General features: G+C 44.0%; 1 protein-coding gene across 4 annotated transcripts in view; it reads right to left on the bottom strand.

Annotated features, from left to right (window-relative positions):
• The window catches only part of kiaa0586 (KIAA0586 ortholog), a 674,053-nt gene extending 655,468 nt beyond the window's left edge, over nucleotides 1-18,585 (bottom strand). For all 4 annotated transcript variants that reach the window (XM_086003275.1, XM_086003276.1, XM_086003277.1 and 1 more), the window contains exons 1-4: nucleotides 17,988-18,585; nucleotides 11,182-11,270; nucleotides 4,678-4,747; nucleotides 2,859-2,925 (exon numbers count right to left, since the gene is read on the bottom strand). In XM_086003275.1, the coding sequence (XP_085859401.1) occupies nucleotides 2,859-2,925; nucleotides 4,678-4,747; nucleotides 11,182-11,270; nucleotides 17,988-18,210 (449 nt within the window). In that variant the 5' untranslated portion in view covers nucleotides 18,211-18,585. The remainder of the gene's footprint in view (nucleotides 1-2,858; nucleotides 2,926-4,677; nucleotides 4,748-11,181; nucleotides 11,271-17,987) is intronic.
• Between the last annotated feature and the right edge of the window lie 65 nt (nucleotides 18,586-18,650).

The following is an 18,650-nucleotide window of genomic DNA, read 5'->3' as shown; positions in this document are numbered from 1 at the left end:
TAGTTAGCATTAAAAAGGAAGGAAACAAAGAAAGGAAAGAACTTGCATTTATACAGCACCTTTTATGACTTCAGGATGTTCCAAAGCACTTCAAAGCCAATGAAGTACTTTTGAAGCGTAGTTGTAATGTAGGGAATCACGGCAGCCAGTTTGTGCACAGCAAGGTCCCGCAATAATGACCAGATAATCTGATTTAGTGATGTTGGTTGAGGGATAAATGTTGGCTAGGACACCAGAACACCCCTGCTCTTCTTCGAATAGTGCATCATCGGAGGAGGCAAGTGGGACCTTAGTTTAACTTCCCATCCAAAAAGACAAATAAAATCCAAGTATTATGTAAAAATAAGGACAGACTGCATGACTTTAAAATGGGGACTGAATTACATCTATGTGTCCTAATCCAATTATCTTCCTCCCTCTAACCCCAGTACAGCTAAAAACACACTTGGTCTTGGCTCCCCATGTGCAACACCACAAAGGGGAGCAAACATGGCAGCATGGATAGAAAGTTGATTGATGGACAGGAAACAAAGAGTTAGCGTAAATAGGTGTTCCTCTGATTGGAGAAGGGTTGAAAGTGGGGTACTCCAGGGATCAATACTAGATGGGTCAACTTTTGTTTGTGGTATATATTGATGATTTGGTCCTGGGCATAAGAGCACAATTTCAAATTTTGCTGAAGCCACGAAAGTAAGGGGCTTGGCAGTCAAGAGGACCGTAAACAATCTTCAGGAAGACAGACAGGTTAACAGAATGGGCAGACTGATAGCAGATGCCATCTAATGTAGATACAAGTGTGAGGTCATATATTTTGGCTGTGGAAACAAGAATTAGGGATATGCACTCAATGGAAAGATGCTGAAGGATGTGGATGAACAGTGAGGCCTAGGGGTTCAATATTATTCCCTCAACGTACAAGTGCAGATAGATAAGGACAAAGAAGAGGCCAATAGCATTTTGGCATTATAAATAGAGTACAAGAATAAAGAAGTAATGATAAAGTTATACAAGGTATTAGTTAAGCCACAGTTACAGTACAATGTGCAGTTTTGGGTCCTCCATTATAGAAAGGGCATTAAAACTAGAGTTCATACAGCATAGATTCAACCAGGATAATGCCAGTAATGAGGAGAGACTTAGACTATTTCAACTGGAGCAGAGAAGGCCAAGAGGACATTTAATACACATTTGTAAAATTCTGAAGAGTTATGATAAGAGTGAATAGAGAAAGACTATTTCTTCTGGTTGGGGAGTCAGTGACAAGGGATCATCAATTTAAATTGTTACTAGAGTAAGCAAAGAGATTAAGAGAAATTTGTTTACATAGAGGGTTGTTGGTGCATGAACTATTGCCATGGGAGTGACTGAGGCAGAGATTATTGCATCTTTTAAGGGAAAATTGGATAAATATTTCAAACAGAGCAAGGGCTATGGGAAGAACATGAGGCAGTGGGATTAGTTTTGAATCACTCTAGCAAAGAGCCAGCAAAGAAACAATAGGCTAAATGTCCCCCTGTACTATAAACATGTATGGTTCTCAATATATCATCTCACTTTGCTCTGCATTAAATTTCAACTGACATCTATCTGCCAAATCTACTAACCTGTATATGTCCCCTAAAGTTGCTTAGATTCTTCTTCACAGATATCTATATTCCCCATTGTTAGGTCATCTTCAAAATTTTATATTGTATGCCCATATCCAAGACCATATAATTTTATATGGGTCTGGCACATTCTGGATGCATATCATCATTAATTAAGGTAAGATATGGGAACAGAGGACATCAGTGAAGTAACACATCTGACAGCCAGAGACTGACAGACACACAGAGGTGAGACAAGACACAAGGAATGGGAGAATTTCAAAAAGTGTGATAAACAGTACAAAGAGAGATGGACAGGAACAAAGATACAAACAACATGATGAGAAGAGTGTGCAAGACCCATACAAAGAGGGAGAAAGAGTAGAACAAAGAAAAATACAGTGACACAGATAAAAGTTAGAACGTTACGGAACACGAGATGGTTATGAGTGAGACATTTTTTTTGTCCATGAACCCGCAGGAAGTCTCTGATCGGAAATTCAGGCCTAATTTCTTCTTAAAACTGCAACATTAATTTTCTTATGAGGGAACGAGACTCCACACGTCAAATTAATTTTTCAGGGCCAGAGAGGTTGTTCAGCAGTAATTATCACTTACTACACCATTAAAGGGAGGGAATGCAGCACTGTCGGAGGTGCTGTCCTTCGGATAAGACGTTAAACCGAGGCACCATCTACTCTCTCAAGTGGACACAAAAGATCCCATGGCACTATTTTGAAGAAGAGCAGGGGATTTATCCCCAGTGTCCAATACTTATCCTCAAAACAGATTATCTGGTCATTATCACATTGCTGTTTGTGGGAACTTGCTGTGCACAAATTGGCTGCCGCGTTTCCTACATTACAACAGTAACTACACTTCAAAAGTGCTTAATTGGCTATAGTGTGTTTTGGGACATCCTAGGGTCATGAAAGGTGCTAGAAAATGCAATTCTTTCTTTCATTAAAAAGATGGACTCAAATAAAGAGTTAAATCTGATTTGTGTAAATCAATAAAAAGGATATTAGTTGAATACATCTATCTATAGCTTAATGTATTTACATAGTTAAGTACACTCTGAGCCAGCACATCCATAGCTAACAAAAAAGTGATTTACTTTTGACCCATAAAACTTATTTTTCTCAAACTGCAAGTAGAATTCACATTACTGAGCAGGGATGTGGCTGAAGATGAAAGTATGTGCAGATTTTTGCTTTTTCCTTCCCCAGAAACAGTATGACAAGATATTAAAATTGGCACTTAGCAACTTACCGCTTGATTATAGCTTTCATTGCTTCTTTCTGCCCTCTGGTATACTGGGAAATCAAAATATCATTTCCTATAAAACATGAGAATTCAAATTACACTTTTATGCAAAGCTACTCATAGCAAGTCACATAATCATAATTAATCCTAAACAGTCATAGCTACCTTTCTACAAAACATCTGTTGCCATTCCCTCAAAACTGCCAGACACACCAGCGTTAATGTTGAAGCATACGGAGCTTTTCATCTCCGTATCTGACAACAAACACTGTTGCTTAGCAACAGCTTCTAAACAGTCAGCCCGTACCTTGGAAGTGTCTCTGTAGCTTAGCAACAGCTTCAGAGAGACTTTCCAGAGCCTGACTGTTGGAAAAAAAAGCCACGAGAAGAAAAAAAACCTAACAAAACGGCTCCTGATTTTTGCCGGTGGCTCGAGCTTAGCCTCCGGATAACACAAAGTGTCCTGTACTCCAATTGGCAGGATGTGACCAGTGATGTCCCCCAGAGATCTGTACTGGAGCCTCAGCTTTTCACTATATTTATCAATGACTTAGATGCAGGAATAGAGAGCCGCAAATCCAAGTTTGCTGATGACACTAAGTTAGGTGGCACAGTATGCAGTGTAGATGGGAGCAGAAAGTTTCAAAGGAACATTGACAGATTAAGTGAGTGGGCAAAACTGTGGCAGATGGAGTTCAATGTGGGGAAGTGTGAGGTCATTTCTTTGGACCTAAGAAAGATAGATTAGAGTATTTTCTAAATGGTGAGAAGCTAGGAACTGTGGAGGAGCAGAGATATTTCGGGGTCCATGTACAGAAATCACTAAAAACTAGTGGACAGGTACAAAAAAGGACAGATACAAAAAAATCAATCAAAAAGGTTAGTGGAATGCTAGCCTTTATCTCAAGAATGCTGGAATACAGCGGAGTGGAAGTTATGCTACAGTTGTATAAAGCTCTGGTTAGATTGCATCTGAAGTACTGCATTCAGTTCTGGGCACCGCAGGAAAGATATATTAGCCTTGGAGGGGGCGCAGCGCAGGTTCACCAGAATGATACCAGGGCTAAATTATGAGCACAGGTTGCATAGATTAGGTATATATTCCCTTGAGTATAGAAGATTAAGTGGTGATCTGCATGAGGTGTTTAAAATGATTAAATGATTTGATAGGATAGAGAGAGAAAAACTATTTATTTCCTCTGGTGGGGGAGTCCAGAACAAGGGGGCATAACTTTAAAATTAGAGCTAGGCAGTTCTGGGGTGAAGTCAGGAAACACTTCTTCAAACAAAGGCTAGTGAAAATCTGGAACTCTCTACCCCAAAAAGCTGTTGAGGCTAGATCAATTGAAAATTTCAAAACAGAGATCAATAGGTTGTTGTTAGGCCAGGTATTAGGGGATATGGAACCAGAGCGGGTAAATGGAGTTAAGATACAGTTGAGCCACAATGTAATTGAATGGCAGAACAGGCTCAAGGGGCTGAATGGTCTACTCCTGTTCCTATGCTTCTAATTTCAAAATTAATCAAATGTTGCTATACAACCAATATCAGATTTTCAGCACAAAATTCACCCAGAAAAAGCAGCAATGAATTCTATCATCTGCCCTCTTCCCTTGAAATTGCATTTCCTGTGGACTAATCATGAAGCAACAATTACAAGTAAACTCACAGCCTGTACCATACTGCTCTCTTCATTGGAAGAGGACACAAGCTGTGGGAGACACGTTTTAAACTAAAATATGGTAAATCATGAGCCCATTGCACATATTTACATTCTCACAACGTGCCACTAAACCAATTTGGAAGTGTGTGTTCTTGGTCATACCTTCGCTGCCATCTGCTGGTTCTGTTGGAAGGGGTCCTGCAGTTGCACGTTCACAATTTGAACTTGAACACTGGTTTAATAAAACACAAAAGCAATCAGTAAATTTTTTGAACTAATTCACAGACTTGCACCAAACCTACAAAACCAGAATCAAGAAAAGATTTATTTTTTAATTGCTTACTTGCTCTTCCTCATTCTTTGAAAAATTTCATTTCCAACAAAGCAACAGTACATTTCAAAAAAGTACTAAATTGGTTGTAAAACACCTTGGGTAGCCCAGAGTTTGTTAAATGCATTATATAAATACAAGTCTGTCTTTCTTTATCTGGGAAGCCTAGCTTTTCTTTACCAGTGTACCATTATCACAGAACAGGTGCAGAACATTCTGCGGGGGGTGGGAACAGCCAGAAGTCATGGTCCATGTTGGAAGCAGCAGCATAGGAAGAAACTCTGCAATCAGAGTTTCAGAAGCTAGGGAGGAAGTTAAAGAGCAGGACCTCAAAGGCAGTAATTTCTGGATTATGCACAGTGTCACATATATCAAAAATTCTAAAATTCATGTACTAAATAGGTTTAAAATATCCTCTGTAAAAGATACATATATGGAAACTCTTAAGTACAAATATATTTTAAAAATCCTTTCTCTGTACAGTGAGTATAGAAAGAATTACTTACATTCATATAGCACCCTTCATGTCCTCAGGGACGTCCCAAAGTGCTTTACAGCCAATGAAGTACTTTTGAAGTGTAGTCACTGTTGTAATGTAGGCAACTCAGCAGCCAATTTGTGCACAGCAAGTTCCCACAAACAGCAATGTGATGATGACCAGGTAATCTGGGTTTTTTTTTTAGTGATGTTGATTGAGGGATAAATATTCGCCAGGACACTGGGGAGAATTCCCCTGCTCTTCTTCAAAGTAGTGCCATGGGATCTTTTACATCCACCCGAGGAGACAAATGGGGCCTTGGTTTAACGTCTCATCCGAAAGATGGCATCTCCAACAGTGCAGCATTCCCTCAGTACTGTACTGGGAATGTCAGCCTAGATTTTTGTGCTCAAGTCTCTGGAGTGGGACTTGAACCCACAACTTTCTGACTCAAAGGCAAGAGTGTTATAATAAGATGAGGCAAGTTAATGCATAGCTGGACAAATGGTGCAGGAAGGAGGGCTTCAGATTCCTGAGACATTGGGACCAGATCTGGTGCAGGAGGGACATGTACAAGATGGATGGATTGCACCTCAACAGGGCTGGGACCAATCTCCTTGCGGTGAAGTTAATGAGCTGTGGGGGTGGAGACCCAGGATGAAGCACGAGAGAGGAGAAACAAGGTACACAGAGGATTGGGAGAGACAAACAGCATTAGAATAAAAAAAGAGTACTGTAGTTCAGAAATAGGAGGGATCAGACAGGGGAGATCGGTTTGGAGTGCATGTGTGTAATAAATGCACGGAGCGTGGTCAATAAGGTTGGTGAGCTGCATCCACATGGGATGATGATATAGTGGCAATAACAGACACCTGGCTCAAACAAGGGGAGGATTGGGAACTTAATATTCCTGGTTACAAGGTATTCCGGATAGATAGGGAGGGGGGGGTGGGGGAAGGAGGGGGTGGCAGTATTGGTCAAAAATACTGTTACAGCACTGGAAAGAGATGATGTACTTGAGGGTTCAAAGACAGGATCTATTTGGTTCGAATTAAGGAACAATAGAGGAGCTATTACGCTGCTGGGTGACTACTACAGGTCACAAAATCGTGGGAAGGAGACAGAGGAACATATTTGCAGGCAAATTACATAAAGATGCAAGAACTATAGAGTAGTGATAATGGGGGAATTCAATCATCCTAACATAGACTGATGAAATAACAGTGTTAAGGGCAATGGGGAGGAATTCCTGAAATATGTACAAGTGAACTTTCTTGATCAGTATGTTTCCAGCCCAACGAAGGAGGAAAAAGATCTGAATCTGGTTCTGGGGAATGAAGTGGGGCAGATGGCTCATGTTTCAGTGGGGGAGCATTTGGGAAACAGTGATCACAGTATTAGGTTTATGGAAAGGAACAGGAGATGCGACACCAGGCTGCTCAGGAACAAGCTCCAGAGATGTAACCAGCAGTGTTTCCCCGCCAGGAGCAGGCTTTCATGAGACAAGAGCCACCTCAGTTCCAAGTGCCTTTTCAGGAGCATGAACAGCCAACCACCTACTGTGATCCTGGCCCTTGGGTGGCACTTAGAAGTATTACATAGGATATACAGCACAGAAACAGGCCATTCGGCCCAACCAGTCCATGGCGGCATTTATGCTCCACGCGAGCCTCCTCCCGTCTTTCCTCATCTAAATCTATCAGCATAACCCTCTATTCCCTTCTGCCTCATATGCTTATCTAGCCTCCCCTTAAATGCATCTATAGTATTAGTTTCAACCACTCCCTGTGGTAGCGAGTTCCACATTCTCACCACTCTTTGGGTAAAGAAGTTTCTTCTGAATTCCCTATTGGATTTCTTGGTGACTATCTTATATTGATGGCCTCTAGTTTTGCTCTTCCCCACAAATGGAAACACACTCTCTGTGTCCACTCTATCAAAACCTTTCAGAATTTTAAAGACCTCTATTAGGTCACCCCTCAGCCTTCTCTTTTCAAGAGAAAGAGAGACCCAGCCTGTTCATCCTTTTCTGATAGGTATAACCTTGCAGTTCTATTATCCCTGTAAATCTTTTTTGCATCCCCTCCAGTGCGTCTACATCCTTATAATATGGTGAACAGAATTGTACACAGTACTCCAAGTGTGGTCTAACCAAGGTTCGATACAAGTTTAGTATGACTTCCCTACTTTTCAACTCTATCCCTCTAGAAATAAACCCTCGTGCTTGGTTTGCTTTTTTTTTTTTTAAACGACCTTGTTAACCTGCATTGCTACTTTTAGCGATTTGTGTATTTATACTCTGAGATCCCTTTGTTCTTCCATCCCATTTAGATCATTTTCCAAATAACGTGACCTCCTTATTTTTCTTACCAAAATGTAATACCTCACATTTTTCTGTGTTGAAATTAATTTGCCAATTATATGTCCATTCTGTAAGTTCAGTAATGTCTTCTTGTACTGCAATTTGTTGCAGCCCTCAGTATTGACTATCCCCCCCTCCCAATTTTGTGTCATACCCAAATTTAGAAATTGTGTTTTTGATTCCAAAAGGCTGCTTTCCGTATCCTATTCCACACCAAATTCTGCGTACCCATCACCCATCCTTATTGACCTACATTAGCTGCCGGTCCCCCAACGCCTCAATTTAAAATTCTCATTGCTCTGTTTAAATCCTTCATGGTCACCAGCCCTTCAACCCGCACCTCCAGCGCACTCCAGGCCTGCCTCCCATGTTCTACCCTCCGTAAACTTAAGCTCATCCAAAATTCTGCTGCCCATGTCCTAACTCTCACAAAGTCCCATTCACCCATCACCCGTGTTCGCTGACCTGCACTGGCACCCGGTTAAGCAATGCCTTGATATTAAAATTCTCATCCTTGTTTTTAAATCCCTCCTCGCCCCTCCCAGCTCCTCCAGCCCCACAATTTTTTTTTTTTTTTTCCGTTTATGGGATGTTGGCGTCGCTGGCAAGGCCAGCATTTATTGCCCATCCCTAATTGCCCCCGAGAAGGTGGTGGTGAGCTGCCTTCTTGAACTGCTGCAGTCTGTGTGGTGAAAGTACTCCCATAGTGCTGTTAGGGAGGGAGTTCCAGGATTTTGACCCAATCCTCTGATATATCTGCGCTCCTCTAACTCTGGCCTCTTGAGCATCCCCGATTTTAATCGCTCGACCATTGGTGGCCGTGCCTTCAGCTGCCAAGGCCCCAAGCTCTGGAATTCCCTCCCTAAACCTCTTTCCTCCTTTAAGACGCTCCTTAAAACCTACCGCTTTGACTAAGCTTTTGGTCATCTGCCATAATATGGCTCGGTGTCAAATTTTGTTTTATAATGCTCCTGTGAAGCGCCTTGGGACGCATTACTAGGTTAGAGGCACTATATAAATACAAGTTGTTGTTGTTGTTTAATAGCCAGCAGAAAGAGCAGACTTTCAGTGAAAACAATCTGGGCTGAATTCGAACAGAATTTTCAAATGGAGAAAGAGCAGTATGCACTACCAAGGTTGCAGAGGAGACAAGCTTATAAATAGTGCCTCTTATGAATGTCAATTAGCATTGCTAGTTCTCCTTGGAGCTGAGAAGGCCAAGTGGAGATGTGATAGGTTGTTAAAATTATGAAGGGATTAGATAAAGTAAATAAAGAAAAACTGTTTTCAATGGCTGAAGGGTCGATAACCAGAGGGCACAGATTTAAGTCAATTGGCAAAAGAACCAGAGGCGACATGAGGAAAAGTTTTTTTTATGCAATGAGTGACCGGGTGGTGGACACAGATTCAATGGTAGCCTTAAAAAAGGGAATTGGATAAATACTTGAAGGGAAAAAAATTGCAGGGATATGGGGAAAGAGCAAGGGAGTGGGACTAACTGGATTGTTCTTCGAAAGAGCCGGCGCAGACTCGATGGGCCGAATGGCCTCCTTCTGTGCTGTACTATTCTATGATTCTATCTTCTATCTATATATATAAAGCGGTTCTTCTGTCATTCCGTCTGTCTGTCTGTCCGGCTATACACTCTCAAGTTATAGAGCGTACCTACACGTGTGTTACATCAAAAGAAAGCTTACGATTCCAGAACGGTCGTAAGCATATTTACGTTTCGGTGAGACAAAAATTGTGCCCGCGGTATCCAAAAAACGTTCAAAATTCCGCTCATTATCTGCTCATTCGCATTGAGTGACGTCGAGGTCGACCAATCGTACGGTCGAGCGACCCAACGGTCGACCAATCGCTGCATGGCGGGGGCGGGTTCCTGGCGCGTGCGGGCGGGCCATCCTAGAGTCGCGTGACGTGACGATTGACCAATCCTACGCTTCGGTGACCTGACGGTCGACCAATCGGTGCGTGTGTGGGCGGGCCTTATCGTTCTGAACCGAGGTGAGTCGCCGCCATCTTGATTCCAAACTTTTCATTTCTTTTTCCCGCTTTCTGCGTCTTTAAAAAAAAAGTTGCTTTTAAAACACAAATTGTTTTTAAAAAAAGTTAATTACTTTCTAAATCTTTTATCTAATCTCATTAATTTGCCTACCTTTCCCCGTTTTTGCAGGTAGGCCTCGAAGCCTGGGCGTCTGTTGCCAACCATGCTGGACCCTAGGCAATTGTTTTGTGGCAAACTCCTCCCACCCCTCACCCCCCCCTTCGGTCTCCCCCGTCCCCCCCCTCTCCTCGGTCCCCCCCAACTCGTCGCTCCCGCGTCCACTGACTCAGGCGGGAGCACGGGGTCTCCTGGGCGGTTGCGCCCGTCCCTCTCTCTTCCCCGCTCGGCGGTCTTCAAGCCAGCTCGCTTGAAGCCAACTCGGGAGGGCGGGGCCATGTCAGTGCGTGGGGTAGCACGGAGCTCTGCGGAGCCATCGCCGGCTCGGACGGGGGGGGGCTCTCGGGAGAGCGGGGCGCGGGCTCGGAAGGGGGGGGAAGGGTTAACCTGCCAACCGGCTCTGGAGATCGGGAGGGGAGGAGGGTTACCCCGGCAACTGGGCCCGGCCATCTTTCATCCTGGCAGCAGTTCGAGGAGGGTTACCCCGGCAACTGGGCCCGGCCATCTTTCATCCTGGCAGCAGTTCAATGTAGCGAAACAACAGCGCCATATTTGATCCTGGCGGCACGACAATTTCCTCGTGATGCCATCTTTGATCATGGCGGAACTTCAATGTGGGCCCGAACAGCGCCATCTTCAGTCTGGGCTGCCCGGTTTCTTCCTCCTTCCCTCACTGTCTCCTTCCCCCTCCCTCCCGCCCTCCCCTCCCCCCCACCCCCTCTCCCTCCCCCCCACTCCCTCCCCCCCCACTCCCTCCCCCCACTCCCCCACCCCACTCCCCTCCCTCCCCCTCCCCCCACTCCCCCCTCCTCCTCCCCACTCCCTCCCTCCCCCCCTCCCTCTCCCCCCTCTTCCCTCTCCCTCCCCCCCTCTGTTCCCCCCCTCCCCCCCTCCATTCCCTCCCTCCCCCCCGTTCCCCCTCCCTCCCCCCCTCCATTCCCTCCCTCCCCCCCGTTCCCCCTCCCTCCCCTCCCCCCTCCCTCCCCACTCCCCCCCCCTCCCTCCCCACTCCCCTCCCCTCCTCCCCCTCCCTCCCCACTCCCCCTTCCCCTCCCCCCCCACTCCCCCTCCCCCCCGTTCCCTCCCTCCCCCCGTTCCCTCCCTCCCACTCCCCCCCTCCCACCCCCCACTCCCCCTCCCCCTCCCGTTCCCTCCCTCCCTCCTCCCCCATTCCCTCCTCCTCCCCCCCCCCCCACACAGACAGACAGACAAGCTCATTTATATATAATAAAAATTATTTCTACTTTTTTCATAACAACATGCCCTGAAAAAACCCTCGGCACCGCCGGGCACTCCAGCTAGTAAAGTAATAAATAAATAAGATTTCTTACCCATTGTGGTAACTTGCAATGGTTATAATTGGTTTCCTTTCGAGTCTGCTGACCAGTTGATTTTGTTCTGAATAAATCATGTATATGTGCTGAAATCAAAATTGTGAATACATTAAGAAGCACAATCCTCACAAAAGAGCCACACATAATTTAAACTTAAATAGGCAATTTCCATAAAATGCAAATAACAGGAAAAAGCTTTCAAAATGTTCACTTTTCTTTCAGGAAACTTTTTTTTTAGAAATTCGAAGATATAATTAAATAAAACTAGCAAAACCATATAATAGTAATCCATAGCACTCCAATAATTAATAAAATATAGGCAATTTGCTATGTTGATTTCCATAAAATGCAAATAACCAAAATTAGTAAAGGACCATATTAGCTTTCAAAACGTCCACTTCTCTTTCAAGTAATAATTTTTTATATAGAAATTCCAATACGACAAAACTTGCAGAACTGTATATTACTAATTCACTGTATTCCTAGGGTAATGGGAAATACATACTTTAAAATACATTAGAAACATAGAAAAATAGGAGCAGGAGTAGGCCATTCGGCCCTGCCCCACCATTCAATATGATCATGGCTGATCCTCTATCTCAACACCATATTCTCGCTCTCTCCCCATACCCCTTGATGCCTTTGTGGTACAGAAATAGAAAATGCTGGAAATACTCAGGTCAGCCTGGCCTACTGAGTATTTCCAGGATTTTCTGCTTTTATTTCAAATTTCCAGCATCCACAGTATTTTGCTTCTGTGTTGTATTACAGAAATAGATTAGGTACAATCTTTAAGGGTTGCAAACATGCTTTTTTTTAAATGAAGTAAATGATCTTGCCTCTCTTTGAATACTGCAGGCAGGATTCTCTATGTTTTAAAACAAAATGAGTACACAATTTTACTTGTGTGACCTCAATTGATTATTTGCCCCTTAATTAATTTCTTGTATCATTATATGTAGCAGTGTACTTCAAAATAACTTCTGCACAGACATCTTTGCATTAAAGTGATGACTTAAATTTGCAATCTGTCATTGCAGATGAAACTGAGACTATATTCAAAGGAAAGTTTTTTGTTTTGACTAAAAGTTTTTGTACTGTAGGACCACTGGAAAATTAACCTAGACTATTTACAAAATTTACCAACTGGCAAATAAATATTACTGTTCAATAAGTATAGATTATTTGTTTTGGTGAATAGGCAAAACAGGCCTTGAACTTGGAAATTTGAGACAGGAGCTACAGTTAGTTGCCAGGTTCTCCTACCAGCTAAATGTGTACTTTATGCGTCTGTTATTATTGTTGTCGCACACCAATATAACAGCCTCAAATTATTGGGGCTCAAATTCAAAATTCTGCTATATAGACATATTTTACTGTAATTGTGACTTTAAATTCTGAGGTTAGTTATACCGCTGGTCTGCTTGAGTTAGCAGTGACCAATTTTGCTACAGCTATACAAAGCCCTGGTTAGACCACATCGGGAGTACTGTTTACAGCGCTGGGCACCGCACCTTTGAAAGGATATGTTGGCCTTGAAAGGAGTGCAGTGCAGATTCACCAGGACATAACCAGGGTTCCAAAGGTTAGATTATGAGGGGAAATGACATAAACTAGGCTTGTGAACTAAACACTAATACAATAGCAAAATACTGCGGATCTGATGAAGGGTCCTCGACCTGAAACATTAACTCTGTTTCTCTCTCCACGATGCTGCCTGACCTGCTGAGTGTTTCCAGCATTTTCTGTTGTTGTTGTAAACTAGGCTTGTATTTGATTGAGGTTTTTAGGACTTTGAAAGGAATTGAGAAGGCAGATAGAGAGAAACTTTAAAATTAGAGCCATGCCATTCATGAGAGAAGTTAGGAAACACATCTTCACGCAAAGGGTGGTAGACATGTGGAACCCTCTCCCACAAAAAGCAGTAGATGGTAGCTCAATTAATCATTTTAAATCTGCAATTGATAGATTTTTTGCAAGCCAAGGATATTAAGGAATATGGAGCCAAGGTGGATATAGTTAGGATACAGATCAACCATGATCTCATTAAATGGCAGAAGAGGCTTCAGGGGCTGAATGGCCTACTCCTGTTCCTGTGTTGCTAACTGCCCAGGTTCCTACATCAAAAACAGCTACTTGACAAGATATAGAAACATTGAAACATAGAAGATAGGAGCAGGAGTAGGCCATTCGGCCCCTCGAGCCTGCTCCGCCATTCAATGAGATCATGGCTGATCATCCAACCCAGTACCCTGTCCCTGCTTTCTCCCCTTTAGCCTTAAGAAATATATATAACTCCTTCTTGAATATATTTAATGAATTGGCCTCAACTGCCTTCTGTGGTAGAGAATTCCACAGGTTCACCACTCTCTGGGTGAAGAAATTCCTCCTCATCTCAGTCCTAAATGGCTTACCCCTTATCCTTAGACTGTGACCCCTGGTTCTGGACTCCCCCGCCATCGGGAACATCCTTCCTGCATCTAGTCTGTCTAGTCCTGTTAGAATTTTATAATTTTCAATGAGATCCCCTCTCATTCTTCTAAACTCCAGCGAATATAAGCCCAATCGACCCAATCTCTCCTTATACGTCATTCCTGCCATCACAGGTATCAGTCTGGTGAATCTCCGCTGCACTCCCTCCATAGCAAATACATCCTTCCTCAGATAAGGTGACCAAAACTGCACACAATACTCCAGATGTGGTCTCACCAAGGCCCTGTACAACTGCAGCAAGACATCCTTGCTCCTGTACTCAAATCCTCTCGCTATGAAGGCCAACATACCATTTGCCTTCTTAACCGCCTGCTGCACCTGCATGCTTACCTTCAGCGACTGGTGCACAAGGACACCCAGGTCTCGTTGCACTTCCCCTTCTCCCAATCTATTGCCGTTCAGATAATAATCCGCCTTCCTGTTTTTGCCACCAAAGTGGATAACCTCACATTTATCCACATTATACTGCATTTGCCATGCATCTGCCCAATCACCCAACCTGTCCAAATCATACTGGAGTTTCTCGGCATCCTCCTCACAGCACACACCCACCCAGCTTTATGTCGTCTGCAAACTTGGAGATATTACATCTAGTTCCCTCGTCTAGATCATCATTTAATATATATTGTGAATAGCTGGGTTCCTAGCACCGATCCCTGCGGTACCCCACTAGTCACTGCCTGCCACTCGGAAAAAGACCCATTTATTACAACTCTTTGCTTCCTGTATGCCAACCAGTTCTCTATCCAAGTCAGTACCTTGCCCTCAATCCCATGTGCCTTAACTTTACACGCTAATCTCTTATGCGGGACCTTATCGAAAGCCTTCTGAAAGTCCAAATACACCACATCCACTGGTTCTCCCTTATCTATTCTACCAGTTACATCCTCAAAAAATTCTAGTAGATTAGTCGAGCACAATTTACCTTTTGTAAATCCATGTTGACTTTGACCGATCCTGTCACTGTTTTCCAAGTGCTCTGCTATTACATCTTTTATAATGGACTCTAGCATTTTCCCCACTACCGATGTCAGGCTATAATTCCCCGTTTTCTCTCTATCACCTTTTTTGAACAGTGGGGTAACATTAGCTACCCTCCAATCCATGGGAACTGTTCCAGAGTCCATAGAATTTTGGAATATGACCAGCAATGCATCTACTATTTCTAGGGCCACTTCCTTAAGTACCCTAGGATGTAGATTATCAGGCCCTGGGGATTTATCGGCCTTCAAACCCGTCAATTTCCCTAACACCATTTCCCTACAAATACTGATTTCATTCAGTTCCTCCCTCTCATTAGACCCTATGTTCCCCGACATCTCTGGGAGGTTATTTGTGTCCTCCTTTGTGAAGACAGAACCAAAGTATGTATTTAATTGGTCTGCCATTTCTTTGTTCCCCATTATAAATTCCCCTGATTCTGACTGCAAGGGACATACGCTTGACTTCACCAATCTTTTACTCTTCACATATCTATAAAAGCTTTTACAGTCAGTTTTTATGTTCCCTGCAAGCTTACTCTCATACTCTATTTTCCCCCTCTTAATTAATCCCTTTGTCCTCCTTTGCTGAATCCTAAACTGCTCCCAACCCTCAGGTTTACTGCTTTTTCTGGCCAATTTATATGTCCTCTCCTTGGATCTGATGCTTTCCCTAATTTCCCTTGTTAGCCACGGTTGAGTCACCTTTTTTGTTTTATTTTTATGCCAAACAGGGATGAACAAATTCTGTAGTTCATCCATGCGATCTTTGAATGTTTGCCATTGCCTATCCACCGTCAACCCATTAAGTAACATTCCCCAATCAATCCTACCCAACTCGCGCCTCATACCATCGTAGTTTCCTTTATTTAAATTCAGGACCCTAGTCGCCGAGTCAACTATTTCACTCTCCATCTTAATGAAGAATTCGATCATATTATGATCGCTCCGCCCCAAGGGGCCTCGCACAACAAGATTGCTAATTAATCCTTTCTCATTACATAATACCCAGTCTAAGATGGCCTGGCCTCTAGTTGGTTCCTCGACATATTGGTCTAGGAAACCATCAAGTATACAATCCAGGAATTCTTCCTCCACAGTATTGTTACTAATTTGGTTAGGCCAATCTATATGTAGATTAAAGTCACCCATGATAACTGCTGTGCCCTTATTGCACGCGTCTCTAATTTCCCATTTAATGCCATCTCCAACCTCCGCATTACTGTTTGGGGGTCTGTATACCACTCCCGCTAACGTTTTCTGCCCCTTGGTATTTCTTAGTTCTACCCATACAGATTCCACATCATCAGAGCTAATATCCTTCCTTAAATTGTGTTTATCCCCTCTTTAACCAGCAATGCTACCCCACCTCCTTTTCCTTTTTGCCTGTCTTTCCTGAATATTGAATACCCCTGAATGTTGAGTTCCCAGCCTTGGCCACCCTGGAGCCATGTTTCCGTAATCCCAATCATATCATATCCGTTTACCTCTATTTGCGCAGCTAATTCATCCACCTTATTACGAATGCTCCTCGCATTAAGACACAAAGCCTTCTGGCTTGTTTTTTTAACACTCTTACACCTTATAGAATTATTATTTACTGCGGCCATGTTTGATTTAAACCCTTGATTTCTCTGACTGCCACCTTTGCTTTTCTCCTTCCTGTCTTTTGCTTCTATCCTCGTTTCCCTTTCCTATGTCTCCCTGCACAGGTTCCCAACCCCCTGCCATTTTAGTTTAAACCCTCCCCCAGAGCATTAGCAAACACTTCCCCTAGGACATCGGTCCCGGTCCTGCCCAGGTGCAAACCGTCCAGTTTATACTGGTCCCACCGCCCCCAGAACCGGTTCCAATGTCACAGGAATTTGAATCCCTCCCCCTTGCACCATTCCTCTAGCCACGTATTCATCTGAAATATCCTTCTATTTCTACTCTGACTAGCACGTGGCACTCGTAGCAATCCTGAGATTACTACCTTTGAGGTCCTATTTTTTAAATTTACCTCCTAACTCCCTATATTCAGCTTTTAGGACCTCATCCCATTTTTGAACCTATATCGTTGGTACCTATATGCACCACGACAACTGGCTGTTCACCCTCCCCTTCCAAAATCCTCTGCAGCCACTCTGAGACATCCTTGACCCTTGCACCAGGGAGGCAACATACCATCCTGGAGTCTCGTTTGCAGCCGCAGAAATGCCTATCTATTCCCCTTACCATAGAATCCCCTATTACTATAGCTCTACCCTCTTTTTCCTCCCGTCCTGTGCAGCAGAACCACCCATGGTGCCAGGAAGTTGGCTGCTGCTGCCTTCCCCCGATAAGCCATCCTCCCCAACAATATCCAAAGCGGTATATCTGTTTGAGAGGGGGGTGGCCACAGGGGACCCCTTCACTACCTGCCTGCGCCTACTACTCTGCCTGACGGTCACCCATTCCCTTCCTGCCTGTGCAGCCTTTACCTGCGGTGTGACCAACTGATTAAACGTGCTATCCACGACGTTCTCAGCATCGCGAATGCTCCAGTATGTATCCATTCGCAGCTCCAGCGCCGCAATGCAGTCTGCCAGTAGCTGCAGCTGGATACACTTCCCGCACACATGGTCGTCAGGGACACAAGAAGTGTCCCTGATTTCCCACATAGTGCAGGAGGAGCATACCACGGCGCCGAGCTGTACTGCCATGACTTACCCTTTAATTAATTGAAATGAAATTAAATCAAATCAATCCCAAGAATTACACTATAATTAAATGATATACAAGGGCCCTTGTTTACCAGCAGTCCCCGCTCCACAACAGAGACCTTAGAAACTAGAACCACAAAAATTAAGTTTGGAAGATAACATGGTTTACATGCCCTCAAAACCACCCCCACCATAAGTCATCTTCTATACCTTCAAGGTAGAAAGGGAGAATGAAAAGTTATGATTACATCTTTTTGCAGATTTAGGTTATTTTGAATGTTTCTGCTTTAACCATAAGTATTAATATCTTTGGCGGGTATTTGCTTAGTGGAATTAGTAAGAGCCCAAAAGTGTGGGGAAGCTGACTATAGGCAGAGATGCAATCAATAACCCATGGGTGCTTCAGTTTTATTATTATAAATACGTTAATTCAACTTCGTCACAGCTCAAAAGTCTCCTTCAAACCTCGTTCTGAGACAGTGACGGTACCTTCTTGCATATAACTATAATAAAAATTGTGCATTTTGTTTCACCCCCGTGCTGTTGGAAATCAATCATTTGGATTTTTAAAAAATGTTTAGCATTTTACCAAATTATAAAAAAGTCAAATGAGCCGGTGGAATACTGGAGCAGAATGGGCAGTCACCTTGTGAAGATGCTCCTCCTGACTGCTCTGCATCAGGTGCTAGTTTGTCACCGCGTGGTTTGTTTACTGGCAGAGCGGGTGGGATGTAAACGGATTCCGCAGCTTCCTCCGCACGGTGCGGAGAAGTAACTTCGCGCAACTTTTGTGTCGATATTTGGACTCTGTTCTTGGCCCCGCGATGGCAGGCACGACCCCCTTCAACCACAGGCACCGGCAACTCCATTTGCCCGCCTGCTGCTGCCGTAGCCTCTTTCCTTTTGTGTCGGAGATGAAATGTGTTCGAGATCACCGGCGGTCAGAGAAGAGTGGCCCGGCCTGGCCCCGCGTCTCATCGACTCCTTCCCGCTCCTCCAACAGCGCTTGGCAGCAGCAACAAAATAAAAACAAACTAACCGCCAGTCAACCGGCACCTCACCCCCCTTTTAATTTTATTCTATCAGTTTTTTAAAAAAACAAAAAAGTTTTAAACAGTCCGGTGGGAAATGCGCTAAGCCTTTAACCAGCTCTCGGCTCCACTCCCGGTGACAGCCGTGTTTTGAAGTGGTTGGGACCGGCCTTTGGCTCCGCCTGTAATCGGCACATCCCACGCGGGGGGCGGGGTTAGCGCCGCGTCCAGCGTTAAAGGCGGCGCCAGGGCGGGCTGTGTGCGCTTTAACCGCAGTT

The sequence above is a fragment of the Somniosus microcephalus genome, chromosome 12 (genome assembly GCF_052327205.1).
Source record: "Somniosus microcephalus isolate GS21.2 chromosome 12, FLI_Smic_1.0, whole genome shotgun sequence".
Classification (NCBI taxonomy): domain Eukaryota; kingdom Metazoa; phylum Chordata; class Chondrichthyes; order Squaliformes; family Somniosidae; genus Somniosus; species Somniosus microcephalus.
This window is presented reverse-complemented; position numbering and strand designations above follow the sequence as displayed.